Genomic DNA, 18,608 nt, shown 5'->3' on the forward strand with positions numbered 1-18,608 from the left:
AACATTCACAAATATACATTTCTGACATTCAAAAACAAAACAAAAACAAATCAGTGACCAATATAGCCACCTTTCTTTGCAAGGACACTCAAAAGCCTGCCATCCATGGATTCTGTCAGTGTTTTGATCTGTTCACCATCAACATTGCGTGCAGCAGCAACCACAGCCTCCCAGACACTGTTCAGAGAGGTGTACTGTTTTCCCTCCTTGTAAATCTCACATTTGATGATGGACCACAGGTTCTCAATGGGGTTCAGATCAGGTGAACAAGGAGGCCATGTCATTAGATTTTCTTCTTTTATACCCTTTCTTGCCAGCCACGCTGTGGAGTACTTGGATGCGTGTGATGGAGCATTGTCCTGCATGAAAATCATGTTTTTCTTGAAGGATGCAGACTTCTTCCTGTACCACTGCTTGAAGAAGGTGTCTTCCAGAAACTGGCAGTAGGACTGGGAGTTGAGCTTGACTCCATCCTCAACCCGAAAAGGCCCCACAAGCTCATCTTTGATGATACCAGCCCAAACCAGTACTCCACCTCCACCTTGCTGGCGTCTCAGTCGGACTGGAGCTCTCTGCCCTTTACCAATCCAGCCACGGGCCCATCCATCTGGCCCATCAAGACTCACTCTCATTTCATCAGTCCATAAAACCTTAGAAAAATCAGTCTTGAGATATTTCTTGGCCCAGTCTTCACGTTTCAGCTTGTGTGTCTTGTTCCGTAGTGGTCGTCTTTCAGCCTTTCTTACCTTGGCCATGTCTCTGAGTATTGCACACCTTGTGCTTTTGGGCACTCCAGTGATGTTGCAGCTCTGAAATATGGCCAAACTGGTGGCAAGTGGCATCTTGGCAGCTGCACGCTTGACTTTTCTCAGTTCATGGGCAGTTATTTTGCGCCTTGGTTTTTCCACACGCTTCTTGCGACCCTGTTGACTATTTTGAATGAAACGCTTGATTGTTCGATGATCACGCTTCAGAAGCTTTGCAATTTTAAGAGTGCTGCATCCCTCTGCAAGATATCTCACTATTTTTGAATTTTCTGAGCCTGTCAAGTCCTTCTTTTGACCCATTTTGCCAAAGGAAAGGAAGTTGCCTAATAATTATGCACACCTAATATAGGGTGTTGATGTCATTAGACCACACCCCTTCTCATTACAGAGATGCACATCACCTAATATGCTTAATTGGTAGTAGGCTTTCGAGCCTATACAGCTTGGAGTAAGACAACATGCATAAAGAGGATGATGTGGTCAAAATACTCAATTGCCTAATAATTCTGCACGCAGTGTATATGCAGATCTGCCATTCAGGAGCATGGAAAAGCTAGGTGAGAAACAGTCACCTAGCTTTTCCATGCTCCTGAACGCCATATCTGCTTATATGCATACATGTTTATAATAGCCAAGCTATTATATGCAGATCTGCCATTCAGGAGCATGGAAAAGCTAGGTAAGAAACAGTCACCTAGCTTTTCCATGCTCCTGAATGGCAGATCTGCCTTTAGGCATATCTGTTTGTAATAGCTGAACTATTATAAGCAGATATATCATTCAGGAGCATGGAAAAGCTAGGTGACAATTTCTCACCTAACTTTTCCATGCTATGCTCCTGAATGGCAAATCTGCCTTTAGGCATATCTGTTTATAATAGCTGATCTATTATAAGCAGATATACCACTCAGGAGCATTGAAGAGCTAGGTGACTATTTCTCACTTAGCTTTTCCATGCTCCTAAATGGCATATCTGTTTATAATAGATCAGGCTCAGCTATTATAAAGATATATATGCCTATAAGCAGATATGCAATTCAGGAGCATGGAAAAGCTAGGTGAAAAAAATCATCACCCAGCTTTTCCATGCTCCTGAATGACATGTATAAATTATACAGTATACAGTATAATAGGTGAGGTGAGCCAATGCTGATTTACTTACCGCCTATGAGTTGTTTTCTGGGCAGTACACTGAAGGTTGCTGAACGCGACTCACCGCTGGCAGCACCCCTGACTCCACGCAGGAAGAATTTTGAACTTCTCGCGCGCAGCAGCCGTCACAGTCTTTCACTTTACGGCATGGCCTAGGCCCCAGGGGAGGAGTCTGACGTGATGACGCAGCGCGGCGTGCACAGCTGACCTGTCACCTGACCTGATCTGTCAGCTGTCACTGTCCTGGTGAGTTCTGTAAAGGGCCGGCCTGGGAGATTTCTCCTTGCGCGGCACAGTCGGCACGGTTCGGTCCTACTAAAGGGTTGCGGGGCTGCCGCCAGGCAACCTCAGCGAGGCGGCCTATGCAGGCCTAGCTCCGGTTGGCATATGCGGGCAGGGCCGGACTGGGGATAAAAAACAGCCCTGGAAAAAGTTGCACACAAGCCCCACAGCATTGTGTCCTTATTTACTTGTTTATAAAAGGCGAAAGCATTCATTTTAAAACACGTGTATAAACACGAATATGAGTTTTGCCCCACAATAGCTCTTTTGTAGAACCCCCATTGTTTATATTATCACAGTAGACCAGCTTTTCCCAAAAAGGATGCGATAACGATATGCGATGCGATATTTTAAGGGAATTGTGCTAGAGGTCTATTTGCACTGTTATGGGGGATCTATGGATGACACTGTTATCGAGGGGCTCTGTGGATGACACTGTTATCGAGGGGATCTGTGGGTGACACTGTTATCGAGGGGATCTGTGGATGGCACTGTTATGGGGGATCTACGGATGACACTGTTATGGGGGATCTGTGGATGACACTGTTATGGAGGGGATCTATGGATGGCACTGTTATGGGGATCTGTGGATGGCACTGTTATGGGGGATCTCTGGATGGCACTGTTATGGAGGAGATCTCTGGATGGCACTGTTATGGGGGATCTGCGGATGGCACTGTTATGAAGGATCTGTGGATGGCACTGTTATGGGGGATCTGTGGATGGCACTGTTATACAGGATCTGTGGATGGCACTGTTATGAAGGATCTGTGGTTGGCACTGTTATGGGGGATCTGTGGTTGACGCTGTTATGGAGGATCTGTGGATGGCGCTGTTATGGAGGATCTGTGGATGGCACTGTTATGGGGGATCTGTGGATGACGCTGTTATGGAGGATCTGTGGATGACACTGTTATGGAGATCTGTGGATGGCACTGTTATGGAGATCTGTGGATGCCACTGTTATAGGGGATCTGTGGATGGCACTGTTATGGAGGATCTGTGGATGGCACTGTTATGGGGGATCTGTGGATGGCACTGTTATGGGGGATCTGTGGATGACGCTGTTATGGAGGATCTGTGGATGGCACTGTTATGGGGGATCTGTGGATGACGCTGTTATGGAGGATCTGTGGATGACACTGTTATGGGGATCTGTGGATGGCACTGTTATGGGGGATCTGTGGATGACACTGTTATGGAGATCTGTGGATGGCACTGTTATGAAGGATCTGTGGATGGCACTGTTATAGGGGATCTGTGGATGGCACTGTTATGAAGGATCTGTGGATGGCACTGTTATGAAGGATCTGTGGTTGACACTGTTATGGGGATCTGTGGTTGGCACTGTTATGGGGATCTGTGGATGACACTGTTATGGGGGACCTATGGATGATGCACTGTTATAGGGTATGTGTGCTATGACACATAGGGCCATGAAGGGGGCCTGCATAAGATGCTATATGTGTGAATGACACACATATAGCATATTATGCTGGCCCCTCTCATGGCCCTATGTGTCACAGCATTACTTTATTAATGTCTCCTCATGTGTCCTAAACCGCGCACATAACTGTCTTTGTATGCAAAGTCTTTCTTTACTGCTGAAACAATCGCTCTCCTATTGAAACTCCTATTGATATTGAAAATCACCAGCCTCTGTACTCAGCCTCCTACCTGATACACAGCCCTGAACAGCCGGATGACAGCTCTGCACAAGCAGCAGCTAGCAGGCTAAAGGACCTTCCATGATGCATGATCATGTGATCAGTCACCTGTGTGGGAGGAGTCAGGCTCCGGGCAATGTCCGTGCTGGAGCCTGCTGTTGGGGGCGGGGCCAGGGGATGGGCTCATCTCTCTGTCAGTCACTCTGTGTAATAACTGCACCAGTCAAGGAGCCTCCTCACTGTCGGCACGGCCGGCCGTGCAGCAGTCAAGGCTACAGGCCTAACGGGCCGTGCCAGTCCGGCCCTGTATGCGGGCTGCTGGGCCTATTTTCATGCAGAGGGCCTGGAGCTGCAGCTCCATCCGCCCCTACGTTAATCCGGCCCTGTATACTGCTCAAAAAAATAAAGGGAACACAAAAATAACACATCCTAGATCTGAGTTAATTAAATATTCTTCTGAAATACTTTGTTCTTTACATAGTTGAATGTGCTGACAACAAAATCACACAAAAATTAAAAAATGGAAATCAAATTTTTCAACCCATGGATTTGGAGTCACACTCAAAATTAAAGTGGAAAAACACACTACAGGCTGATCCAACTTTGATGTAATGTCCTTAAAACAAGTCAAAATGAGGCTCAGTAGTGTGTGTGGCCTCCACGTGCCTGTATTACCTCCCTACAACGCCTGTGCATGCTCCTGATGAGGTGGCGGATGGTCTCCTGAGGGATCTCCTCCCAGACCCGGACTAAAGCATCTGCCAACTCCTGGACAGTCTGTGGTGCAACATGACGTTGGTGGATAGAGCGAGACATGATGTCCCAGATGTGCTCAATTGGATTCAGGTCTGGGGAACGGGCGGGCCAGTCCATAGCATCAATGCCTTCGTCTTGCAGGAACTGCTGACACACTCCAGCCACATGAGGTCTAGCATTGTCTTGCATTAGGAGGAACCCAGGGCCAACTGCACCAGCATATGGTCTTACAAGGGGTCTGAGGATCTCATCTCGGTACCTAATGGAAGTCAGGCTACCTCTGCCGAGCACATGGAGGGCTGTGCAGCCCTCCAAAGAAATGCCACCCCACACCATTACTGACCCAATGCCAAACCGGTCATGCTGGAGGATGTTGCAGGCAGCAGAACGTTCTCCACGGCGTCTCCAGACTCTGTCACGTCTGTCACATGTGCTCAGTGTGAACCTGCTTTCATCTGTGAAGAGCACAGGGCGCCAGTGGCGAATTTGCCAATCTTGGTGTTCTCTGGCAAATGCCAAACGTCCTGCACGGTGTTGGGCTGTAAGCACAACCCCCACCTGTGGACGTCGGGCCTCATGGAGTCTGTTTCTGACCGTTTGAGCAGACACATGCACATTTGTGGCTTGCTGGAGGTCATTTTGCAGGGCTCCGGCAGTTTGATTTCACAGAAGTGTGATTGACTTGGAGTTACATTGTGTTGTTTAAGTGTTCCCTTTATTTTTTTGAGCAGTGTATATATACAGTACAGACCAAAAGTTTGGACACACCTTCTCATTCAAAGAGTTTTCTTTATTTTCATGACTATGAAGGCATCAAAACTATGAATTAGCACATGTGGAATTATATACATAACAAACAAGTGTGAAAAACAGGTGGCATGCTTATGGCCAGGATCCGTGTTTTGTGGACCGCAAACAGATACAGTCACGTGCATGAGGCCTTAGCAAGTCTTGAGCTAGTGAGGAGGGACAAGACTCGACTGAGCACTTCTGCCTATAAATATATATTTATACAGTATCTAGATATCTATACAGTATGTACACACATATATACTCACATCTACTAATATAAGAACATACACAGTGTGTTATATATATATATATATATATATATATATATATATATATATACAGTACAGACCAAAAGTTTGGACACACCTTCTCATTCAAAGAGTTTTCTTTATTTTCATGACTATGAAGGCATCAAAACTATGAATTAACACATGTGGAATTATATACATAACAAACAAGTGTGAAACAACTGAAAATATGTCATATTCTAGGTTCTTCAAAGTAGCCACCTTTTGCTTTGATTACTGCTTTGCACACTCTTGGCATTCTCTTGATGAGCTTTAAGAGGTAGTCCCCTGAAATGGTCTTCCAACAGTCTTGAAGGAGTTCCCAGAGATGCTTAGCACTTGTTGGCCCTTTTGCCTTCACTCTGCGGTCCAGCTCACCCCAAACCATCTCGATTGGGTTCAGGTCCGATGACTGTGGAGGCCAGGTCATCTGGCGCAGCACCCCATCACTCTCTTTCATGGTCAAATAGCCCTTACTTTCAAAGTTTTCCCAATTTTTCGGCTGAATTTCTTAAAGTAATGATGGCCACTCGTTTTTCTTTACTTAGCTGCTTTTTTCTTGCCATAATACAAATTCTAACCGTCTATTCAGTAGGACTATCAGCTGTGTATCCACCTGACTTCTCCTCAATGCAACTGATGGTCCCAACCCCATTTATAAGGCAAGAAATCCCACTTATTAAACCTGACAGGGCACACCTATGAAGTGAAAACCATTTCAGGGGACTACCTTTTGAAGCTCATCAAGAGAATGCCAAGAGTTTGCAAAGCAGTAATCAAAGCAAAAGGTGGCTACTTTGAAGAACCTAGAATATGACATATTTTCAGTTGTTTCACACTTGTTTGTTATGTATATAATTTCACATGTTTTAATTCATAGTTTTGATGCCTTCAGTGTGAATCTACAATTTTCATAGTCATGAAAATAAAGAAAACTCTTTGATTGAGAAGGTGTGTCCAAACTTTTGGTCTGTACTGTATATACAGGTGAAACTCGAAAAATTAGTATATCGTGCAAAAAGTTCTTTGATTTCAGTAATGCAACTTAAAAGGAGTTGCATTAGTGCAACTTAAAATTAGAATTTTGTGAAAAGGTTCAATATTCTAGGCTCAAAGTGTCACACTCTAGTCAGCTAATTAATCCATACCCCCTGAGCAAAGGGTACCTCAAAATTGTGACTTTGGGGCCTCATAAGCTGTAAACCATAATCATCCAAATTATAACAAATAAAGGCTTGAAATATCTCGCTTTGCATTTAATGAGTCTCTCTCGTATATTAGTTTCACTTTTTAAGTTGCATTACTGAAATAAATGACCTTTGCACGATATTCTAATTTGCACGATATTCGAGTTTCACCTGTGTATATGTATGTATGTATGTATGTATGTATATGTGTGTGTGTGTATATATATATATATATATATATATATATAATAAATTCCCAGCTCCACTAAAACAGCATACAATGAGGACACATGCAATAACAATTAGAAACTACCCATGGCGAACTCCACAACCAGGATGGCACTCGCATAGTCTCTAACCGTAATACAGAGCTGCCAGGCCCTAAACCGAATCTGCACCTAGCAATGTGGTGCATGCACTTAATAAAAGATTACGTTCTAGCAATTTCCACAGAACGATACAGGACATTCAATTAATACCATAGCGTTTCCAGCCAAGATTATTCATTCATGGTAGTGCAGATGTTTACTATGGTGTAATCTTTACTCGTTTGTTAACAGCTCCCATATTGTCCATAAAGCTAGTAATATGGTTTCTCTGCTTAAATAATTTAGCAGCATTTTAGCATTATTTTCTCAGGTTTTTTCTTTTGTTTGTTCATTGCATTTTGGATTGTAAAATTTAAGTGATCTTTTTAGGCTCACTGGCCTTTTTATCATAAAGCAGCCTGCTGAAGGTGGGATGAGGTTTTTTTGGGCATTTTTCTAAGTAACTTCTTGACATAACTTGTTTGGACAATGCTTGTTAAAAAAAAATCCCACTAAAATCTATGTGAAAAAAACCGTCAAACTCCTATGTGAAATAACTCTAAAGGTTCAAAATGCCAGAAAACCCCATTAATTCACATCTTAAACATTGCAGCATAGTTTGGGAACCGCTCTGCTCAACCAGGCCAGAGTCTGCTGTATTCATAAGTGGAGTGCTCCCCAGACCCTCTGACCACTAACTGATGGCTGCCATGTATCACTGGTGGGTAGGGCATAGGGGGTACTGCAGACTCCTAACTATGACTGTTGATACTATTTTGGTAACAGACTGGGCCCGTACTATGCTGCTCATAGACAGGGCAGAACAGTATGATGAGAGATCCACATTCAATTGTGCATCAACATCCAGATACTTGTATCACAATCATACCAATCTAAGGCTGGGTCTAAAGGGGTGGCCATATCTTCATCCACCTTCAACAGCCACATTTAAAGGTAATCTCTTAGTTAACCTGCAAATTGATGCCACCATTGTCCCAATTCATGCTTACGTTGTTCTCTATGGTGTGAAACTGACCATAGACACGCAGATAATTCAACTCATACAACCAATTACTATTAACTCTCTTCGATCGGGAGGTTAATGAAGTTGCTGTTGTGGTTACTTTTGTAGTTTTTGACAATATTTGTTTCACATACAAGGGGATGCATAGGAATTCATGTGTTCTGATTTGTAGTGGTGTATTTATTCCATAGCAAATAGTAAAAACCATTCACACTTACCAAAGTCAGTAGTGTGAGGCTGTTTTCACATATACGGTATATTTATTTGGTAAGGTTGGAAAAAGACACAGGTACACATATGGGAATCAATGCAAACTGGCCCAGATCCTTGTGTTTTTGGGAAAACCACATAACTTCCGACCTCACTGTGCTGGGCTGTAACATTGTGTGGGTTTAGTATAGTGTGTCCACCAACTATTTTCATTTTCATTTTGGAATTTTTGTATTTTCATATTATCCAGTGGACCTATAGCCTGCACTCATGTAGGGACTGTACTCAATATATTTTTTTTGACAGGTCTGCTGTATTTTGAGATAGATAGATATGAGACAGATTATAAATAGATATGAGATAGACAGATAGATAGATAATAGATAGATAGATATGAGACAGATGGATAGTTCGATAAATAGAAAGAACAACTTTTGTACGCTTTCCAAGTATCTACACTGCGTGCAGAATTATTAGGCAAATGAGTATTTTGACCACATCATCCTCTTTATGCATGTTGTCTTACTCCAAGCTGTATAGGCTCGAAAGCCTACTACCAATTAAGCATATTAGGTGATGTGCATCTCTGTAATGAGAAGGGGTGTGGTCTAATGACATCAACACTCTATATTAGGTGTGCATAATTATTAGGCAACTTCCTTTCCTTTGGCAAAATGGGTCAAAAGAAGGACTTGACAGGCTCAGAAAAGTAAAAAATAGTGAGATATCTTGCAGAGGGATGCAGCACTCTTAAAATTGCAAAGCTTCTGAAGCGTGATCATCGAACAATCAAGCGTTTCATTCAAAATAGTCAACAGGGTCGCAAGAAGCGTGTGGAAAAACCAAGGCGCAAAATAACTGCCCATGAACTGAGAAAAGTCAAGCGTGCAGCTGCCAAGATGCCACTTGCCACCAGTTTGGCCATATTTCAGAGCTGCAACATCACTGGAGTGCCCAAAAGCACAAGGTGTGCAATACTCAGAGACATGGCCAAGGTAAGAAAGGCTGAAAGACGACCACCACTGAACAAGACACACAAGCTGAAACGTCAAGACTGGGCCAAGAAATATCTCAAGACTGATTTTTCTAAGGTTTTATGGACTGATGAAATGAGAGTGAGTCTTGATGGGCCAGATGGATGGGCCCGTGGCTGGATTGGTAAAGGGCAGAGAGCTCCAGTCCGACTGAGACGCCAGCAAGGTGGAGGTGGAGTACTGGTTTGGGCTGGTATCATCAAAGATGAGCTTGTGGGGCCTTTTCGGGTTGAGGATGGAGTCAAGCTCAACTCCCAGTCCTACTGCCAGTTTCTGGAAGACACCTTCTTCAAGCAGTGGTACAGGAAGAAGTCTGCATCCTTCAAGAAAAACATGATTTTCATGCAGGACAATGCTCCATCACATGCGTCCAAGTACTCCACAGCGTGGCTGGCAAGAAAGGGTATAAAAGAAGAAAATCTAATGACATGGCCTCCTTGTTCACCTGATCTGAACCCCATTGAGAACCTGTGGTCTATCATCAAATGTGAGATTTACAAGGAGGGAAAACAGTGTCTGGGAGGCTGTGGTTGCTGCTGCACGCAATGTTGATGGTGAACAGATCAAAACACTGACAGAATCCATGGATGGCAGGCTTTTGAGTGTCCTTGCAAAGAAAGGTGGCTATATTGGTCACTGATTTGTTTTTGTTTTGTTTTTGAATGTCAGAAATGTATATTTGTGAATGTTGAGATGTTATATTGGTTTCACTGGTAAAAATAAATAATTGAAATGGGTATATATTAGTTTTTTGTTAAGTTGCCTAATAATTATGCACAGTAATAGTCACCTGCACACACAGATATCCCCCTAAAATAGCTAAAACTAAAAACAAACTAAAAACTACTTCCAAAAATATTCAGCTTTGATATTAATGAGTTTTTTGGGTTCATTGAGAACATGGTTGTTGTTCAATAATAAAATTAATCCTCAAAAATACAACTTGCCTAATAATTCTGCACTCCCTGTAGAGACATTTAAAAAGGAATAAGAGACGTTCTATGTACGTATAGGTTATTTTTCATCACTTTTCACTGCATGTTTCTCGTACTTGTTTCTTTCTATCATTCTGTTAAAGCACTGCCATATTGTGAACTAGCACGAATGTAATGCTTCAACTAATCAGCAGCTCATGAGCGGCTAATGCTGGGAGTCCGGGCGAGCTGCTATTTTCTTTACACGTATCTCTTATCTCAGAGATCTATCACTTGCATACAAGCAGTCAATGCAGCACAAATACAAAACTGTTGATGCTTTCTCCTATTCATTCTCGCCGTAGCTAGGGGAAGTGCAGAGTAGTTTTTCTAAATATGTAATCAAATGAATAATCAATGTGGTTTAAGCTTCCTTCCTGTTGCAAGCAGTACTTCCTCTGTAGCTAGAAGGAAAGGCCAGAAAGAGAGCAGAACAGATACTGAGGCTGAGACAGTCTCTTGACAGACAGCAGTACTGACAGCTTGTATGTAGCCCAGATACCAGAAATGAGTCTTCAGTGGCTTAACTTTTCTCAGCTAAGCAGGTAATTATTTCTGGTTTACCATCATTTGAAGGTATGTGGCTAAATCTCAGTGTGTTTCATTTTATTTGTATAAATTCAATGTAGTGACGCAGTGATTTATATTGCACCTTCTGTGATCTCTTCAAGACATGGCATGTGAGGCAACAGGAGAATAAAGGGATGGAGTATTGTCTACTTTGATGAGTCTTTTTAGTAAATGGCTATTTAGCAGAGTGTTAAGGTGTTAAGTAATAGCATGGAATATACAGAAATGTCATCAGTTGTAAGTCATCTAAAAGTAGAAAGAAGCTGAATATATCAATAGCATGAGGTCAGCAGTGACATAAGAAGATGAAAGATGGATGAGCAGAAGAGGGATAAATACATGTAGTGGGGTGCGGGGGGTCTCGAATAAAAGAGGACAGCAACTTGACATTGAGTGCTTTTCGATTGTACTTCTCACTAATGTCTATAAATCAACATATATCCAATGTATTTTTAATGTGTTGTGTTCATATTAATGTTAGGAATATTAAATAGATTTAATATGGTTCAGTGTAGATGAAGCTGTAAAAATATGTATTGTCAGTTGTTACAGTTCTTGCTTACAGCAGAGAACATGCTATCTCTTCCAACGGTAGTTACTAAATGTACAGGTTTCCCTTAGTTAATAAGGCCCCTTTCACACGGGTGAGGATTCCGCGCGGGTGCAATGCTTGAGGTGAACGCTCTGCACCCGCACTGAATCTGGACCCATTCACTTTAATGGGGCTGTGCAGATGAGCGGTGATTTTCACTCATCACTTGTGCATTGCATAAAAATCGTAGCATGTTCTATATTCTGCGTTTTTCACGCAACGCGTGCCCCATAGAAATGAATGGGGCTGCGTAAAATCGCAAGCATCCGCAAGCAAGTGCGGATGTGGTGCGATTTTCACGCATGGTTGCTAGGAGATGATAGGGATGAGCAACCCCGGACACCATTAAAGTAAATTCACTGTATTATTTTCCCTTATAACATGGTTACACGTCTTTTCCTGAATATGGCAACACCTGATATGTTGTCATACACTGCTGTATAGTTACACGGCAGGGCTCAGAAAGAAAGGAGTGCTGTATGGCATTTGGAGGGCAGATTTTGCTGATATGGGTTTTGGGCGTCATGTCTCATTTGAAGAGACCATGAAGTACCTATATAGTGGACACCACTGAAAAGTGACCCCATTTTGGAAATTACACCTTTAATTAATTTTTCAATGGGTATAGTGAGCACTTTGATCCAACAGGCTTTTCATAGAATTTAGAAACACTTGGCTGTGAAAATTTAAAAATACAATTTTTCCAATAAAATGTTCATTTAGCTCAGATTTTTTCATTTTCACATAGGGTAACAGGAGAAAATGCACCCCAAAATTTGTTACTCATTTTCTCCTGAATATGGAAAAACCCTACATGTGTTCGTAGGGTGCTGTGTGGACACACGGCTGGCCTCAGAAAGGAAGGAGCGCCATATAGATTTTAAGGTAAAATTTTACTGGAATGGGTTTCGGGCGCCATGTTGCATTTGAAGAGACACAGAGGTAACTCTACATTGGGAACCATCAAAAAGTTATCCAACTCACGGTGTAGTGAGTGTTTTACCCTGGCAGGCATTTTATTTTTTCCAATAAAATGTTCCTTTAGCCCCAGATTTTACAGGTAACACAAGAAAAAGCACCCCATGATGTGTTACCCATTTTTTTCTAAATATGGCAACACCTCATGTGTGGTTGTAATCTGCTGTTTGGAAAAACTGCAGGGTTCAGAAGAGAAAGAGCACCATGTGCACTTGAGGCCTATTTTAGTGAATTATACAACACTGGCCGACAACGGCAGATGCTCTGAGGTTGAATAAAAAAAAAATAAGTGACCCCGTGGTATTTAACATGCGGTGTATTCAGCATTTTGACCCACAGGTATTTAGCAAAAATAAATTAACAGCAGATGGTGCAAAGTCGCATGTGGCACTAATCTTTTTGCCTGGGCATGCAGCAGATCAGGAGAGAAAGAACACCATGCGTATTTTAGGCCAAGTGTTGTGATTTACACTTCTTTTGCTGACAACTGTAGAGGTTCTGGTGTGAAAAATGAAATGGGTTAAAGAGGTTGTCTGATGAAGGTAACCCTTGTACATATGCCCTGCTAGGACATATGAATGTACCCAGTTCGGACAACTCATCCAGTGTTTGTTTATTAGTTTACATTTTTTTAATTGTAAATTTGAAAAAACATTAATGATTTTGCTTTGGAAGTGTTTTATTCATATTCACTGCATTTTCACTACAGCTTTACAGCTTTTCAATATCTGCACTAAACCGTTAACAAAGGTAAGTAGCAGAGATGGCACACAGCATGCTAACCAAAGTCCATTATTTCCAATGGTCACTATGGCTTGTACAACAGTTGTATGACATTTGTGTGTGGATAATATCTTTAGAGCATATTATTCTGAATGACAGTTGCACCAGGGTTACCAAACTATTGTTTTTATTTTGTTTAGACAACTTATTCAAAAATCACAGACAGACAATGTTTTTATGGGTACATTACAAAACCAAAATGAATCATAGAAAACATAACTAATATCAATCTATTGCTTAGAACAGGGTTCCCCAACTCCAGTCCTCAGGCCCAACTTGCCGGTCAGGATTTAGGAGTGTCCCACCTGTGGTAAGTCCTGATGCATGGACACTAATTATATCACCTGCTCTATACTAAGGAAATCCTGAAAACATGACCGGCAGGTGGGCCCTGAGGACTGGAGTTGAGGACCACTGGCTTAGAATACTGATATCAGCACATTGGCAGAATTGTCAGTGAAATGTAAAATAACCACAATCCCAATAATATGTACAAAAATTATATGCTTAAAAAAAAAAAATCATCGAAGCATCCATTTCTTTCATGGACACCAGAAACAAAGGGTGACATTTATCAAATCACATACGTCAGCTTTTTGGCTTAAAAATGTTGCACGCGATGCCAATTACAGTGTTTTCTGTGACATTTTTATAAAATTTTGCGACATTTGCTGTTCCTCGCTACTTTTCAAAGTGGTCTATGTTTCATAACTAAAAGGGAGATTAGACCTGGATTATGGCACATAAGTCACAACCTATGCCAGACAACCCCTTTTACATATATAGATGTGAAAACACAAAAGAAACTGCAAATGATAAATGTCCCCCAAAGTGTCTTATTTTATGGACGGTTGGTAAACCAGAGTTGTACCGTGGTTAAAAGACTACAACAACCTCCATGCTGGTAACATTTGGCAAATAGTATAGGTGCCTATTACAGCTTTGTATGCTGCAGACACATAAACTCTATCCTCACATATACACTTTTCTATCATTAAAGGGGTTCTCCGGAATTTACATATTGAGCTCATCAATTTATATATTGATGACCTATCCTCAAGATATGTTATCAGTATGGGATCGGCGAGAGTCCAACTCCCAACACCCCTACCCTTCAGCTGTTTAAGGAGGCTTCAGCGCTGCCATAATCACCGTGGCCTCCTTGCAGCTTACCAAGCACATAAATTGTATAGTGCTATACTTGGTATTGCAGCTCATCCCCATTCATTTGAATGTGTCTAGGCGATGTGACCGATGAATGTGACGTCGCTGGCCTAGAAAGACGCCTAAACGCTCACTGAAACTTCTTTGTGCAGCTTCATTCAACTCCCGGGTTCCCCTACAATCTCTTATAGAGACCTAGTGTAATGATAGATCATCAATATGTAAATCCTGGAGAACCACTTTAAAACTGGGTTATTGAATGCTTACAATGAAGTCATGTAACCAGTAAATATTTAATCATTTATCATCTTCCATTGTTTTACTTACTGGCCAAATATTGTAAAACCATAGCTGTAAGCACCTAACATACTTCTACCTTTATGCTTTTGAGTTGTGTGCCTCATTATATTCTTACTCTTCTTTAAACAGTCATATGCATGTCCTGATACTAAGCATACTATGCATAGACCTGTCATCTATATGAATATATCATGCTTTTCTTTTCATTTAAAGCTGGCAGCTGGCATGGAGCTGGAGAGTTATGAGCAGCCTGTTGTTCTGAGAGATGATAACAAGCGGAGAAGACGAAAAATGAGACCTCACTCAGCAGCGGTATCAAACATGTTTTCCATGGAGACAATTCCTATTGAATTCATTTTGCCTACCAATCATAAAAATAGCAAAGTACAAGATACAATACTATTAGAAATTGCAGGCAACTGTACAGTTGAACAAATGAAAGCACAGGTCTGGATGAGCGCTATAGAGAAAAGCCACAACAGTGATTTTTACCACAGGCTTGCCCCAGACCAATTCCTCTTGCAATATCAGAAAAAGGGCCAGTGGTATGAAATCTATGACAAACATCAGGTGATACAAACTTTGGACTGTATAGTTTATTGGAAGGTTTTACAAAAAACTGTGGGAAAGATTTATATTATCCAGAAAGAAAAACCCTCAGAAGAAACACTGGAGTATCAAAAGCAATTAAATTATCTGATTGGATATGATGTCACTGATGTAAGTAATGTACATGATGATGAGCTAGAGTTTACCCGCCGAAGATTAGTTACCCCACGAATGATTGAGCTGGTGAAAAGAGATGCCCGGTTGTATTCAATGGACCCCTGGGTCACATCTAAATCTCTTCCAGAATATTTGAGTAAGAAGCTTTCCTCCAATAATATATTTATAATCATACATAAAGGTATGACAAGCCATACAATTAGAGTCTCCATCGATGACACACCAGATGTAATTTTGCAGAGCTTCTTTACAAAAATGGCCAAGAAAAAATCATTGTTGGACATCTCAGAGGAGCACAGTGAATTGGATTTTGTTCTTCGGGTTTGTGGGAGAGATGAGTATATCATTGGGAATGCGCCAATCAAAGATTTCCATTATATCAGGCAGTGTATTAAGAATGGTGATGAGATACATTTTGTTTTGGATGTCCCTCCTGACCCATCAGAAGACACAGTCCAGAAAGAAGAGTGGCCCCTGGTTGATGATTGTACTGGTGTAACAGGATTTCATGAGCAGCTTACAATTGATGGAAAAGATCACGAGAAAATTTTCACTATATCCCTTTGGGATTGCAATCGAAAGTTTAGAGTAAAAGTAATTGGGATTGATATACCAATTTTACCAAGAAATACTGAGCTGATTGTTTTTGTAGAAGCCAACATTCTTCATGGACAACAAGTGCTCTCCCAAAGGAGGACACCATGCAAGCCCTTTACAGAAGAAGTTCTATGGAATGCATGGCTTGAATTTGATATAAAAATAAGAGATATACCAAAAGGAGCTCTTCTAAATTTGCAGATATTTTGCTGCAAAGCTCAGACTACCACAGGGAAAGCTAACATACAGTCACCAGATTCTACTAGCTCAGATTCAAAATTTAAAAATCAGCTTCTATATTACGTAAATCTGTTATTAATAGATCATAGGTCCTTGTTAAGACAGGGGGAGTTTGTTCTTCATATGTGGAAAATTCCTGGTAAAGGAGAGGATCAAGGCAGCATCAATGCAGATAAGCTAACATCTGCAACAAACCCTGACAAAGATACATCAATGGCTATTTCAATAAGTGTGGACAAATACTGCCATCCTGTTGCTCTCCCAAAACACAAATCATTATCGGATCCCGAACTAGACAGGGCGAGAACGGAAATGCCCAATCAACTACGAAAACAACTTGAAGAAATTATATCTACTGACCCACTGCATCCACTCACTCCTGAGGACAAAGAACTTTTGTGGCACTTTAGATATGAAGTTATGAAGAACCCAGATGCCTACCCAAAATTACTGAGTTCTGTAAAATGGGGACAGCAGGAAATGGTGGCAAAAACATACCAGCTGCTAAATAAAAGAGAAGCATGGGATGACTGTTCCCTAGATGTTGGACTAACCATTCAGCTTCTTGACTGCAACTTTTCCGATGAAAATGTACGAGCTATGGCAGTCCAGAAACTGGAAAGCTTACAGGATGATGATGTACTGCATTATCTTTTACAGCTAGTACAGGTAATACTTTTCATATTTGCTCATCTAGTTCCTCAATACAGGTTTTTAATTTGACTAAGCACAATGATATATTTATGTTTCATGAACAAATACTTCTTCTTCTTTTATCTCAATTTGGATGCTTCTTTGTAGTTATTTTCCTTGGATAGTTGTTTTATTTGCTTTCTAGCAGGAGTGCTTAGGACAAATGAGAATCAGTCTTGAATATGCAGAAAACACAAAACACAAGCAAACTCTACTGTTGGATTTGAGCATGCAAACTCAGCAAATTGCACTTCCCAATGAATGTCTCATGTCAGATGTGGCAAATGCTGGTGATTTATGCAGGACAATACACTAGTTATCTTTATTATCTCATTTCTGACAACCAAAAATGGAGTAACATGAAAATAATCTGCCACTGCAAACACTAAGCAATAGATAATGCACAGGAAATAGTAAATATCCCAGCAATTCTTCTCATATTCCCCTCCTTTAATCCCATTCTATCTCATATTACAATTAAAACTGAGACATTTTTAATAAATCATCTCTATGCATTTTAGGAGACCAGCCTTTTTCTCCCTCCTCTTACTTACCTTTCTGAGACTGACCATGGCTGTTGCAGGACCCTCCATTCTGTGCTCTGTACTGGGACAAAACGATTATAAAGCCCCATCCCTGTTTACTTTAATTTATCTTAAGGTTTAGTGTCCTTTTAACCCCTTCCCAATATGTTGGGTATTTAAACATGGCTTCTATGTAGTCGTTACACAGCAGACATCTGCCAGCACAGCTTAGATCATGGACATTTAACCCCTCATATGCCGTGATCAATTGTCACCGCTGTATCTGAGTAGTCATTTCAAGGCAGTGGGATCAATCCGACGGCTCCCATGATGAGATTAACCACTTCACATCCGGCCATTTCCCCCTTCCTGACAAAGCCATTTTTTGCAAATCTGACTTGTCACTTTATGTGGTGATAACTTTCAAACGCTTTTACTTATCCAGGCCATTCTGAGATTGTTTTCTCAGCACATATTGTACTTCATGACAGTGGTAAAATTGAGTCAAAAAAATTCTTTTTTAATTATAAAAAAATACCAAATTTGCAAAACATTTAAAAAAATTAGAAAATTTCAATTTCTCTATTCTTATAATAGATAGTAATACCTCCAAAAATAGTTATTACTTAACATTCCCCATATGTCTACTTCATGTTTGGATCATTTTGTGAATGTCATTTTATTTTTTGGGTACGTTAGAAGGCTTAGAAGTTTAGAAGCAAATCTTGAAAATTTCCAAAACCCACTTTTTAAGGATCAATTCAGGTCTGAAGTCACTTTGTGGGGCTTACATAATAGAAACCACCTAAAAATTACCCCATTTTAGAAACTACACCCCTCAAGGTATTCAAAACTAATTTTACAAACGTTGTTAACCCTTTAGGTGTTCCACAAGAATTAATGGAAAATGGAGATGAAATTTCAGAATTTCACTTTTTTGGCAAATTTTCCATTTTAATTCATTTTTGCAGAAACAAAGCAAGGGTTAACAGCCAAACAAA

The 18,608-nt window shown here is 41.0% G+C and overlaps 1 protein-coding gene across 5 annotated transcripts in view; it reads left to right on the forward strand.

Moving 5' to 3' along the window:
- Positions 1–18,608, forward strand: part of PIK3CG (phosphatidylinositol-4,5-bisphosphate 3-kinase catalytic subunit gamma) — a 113,518-nt gene that overhangs the window by 17,920 nt on the left and 76,990 nt on the right. The window contains exons 1-3 of one of the 5 annotated variants that reach the window (XM_040412781.1): positions 10,871–10,985; positions 13,290–13,330; positions 15,041–17,059. In XM_040412781.1, the coding sequence (XP_040268715.1) occupies positions 15,053–17,059 (2,007 nt within the window). In that variant the 5' untranslated portion in view covers positions 10,871–10,985; positions 13,290–13,330; positions 15,041–15,052. Of the gene's footprint in view, positions 1–10,870; positions 11,017–13,289; positions 13,331–15,040; positions 17,060–18,608 lie in introns of those variants that run through there. The other 4 variants (XM_040412790.1, XM_040412774.1, XM_040412797.1 and 1 more) reach the window with 4 other exon arrangements.

The sequence above is a fragment of the Bufo bufo genome, chromosome 1 (genome assembly GCF_905171765.1).
Source record: "Bufo bufo chromosome 1, aBufBuf1.1, whole genome shotgun sequence".
NCBI classification, from domain to species: domain Eukaryota; kingdom Metazoa; phylum Chordata; class Amphibia; order Anura; family Bufonidae; genus Bufo; species Bufo bufo.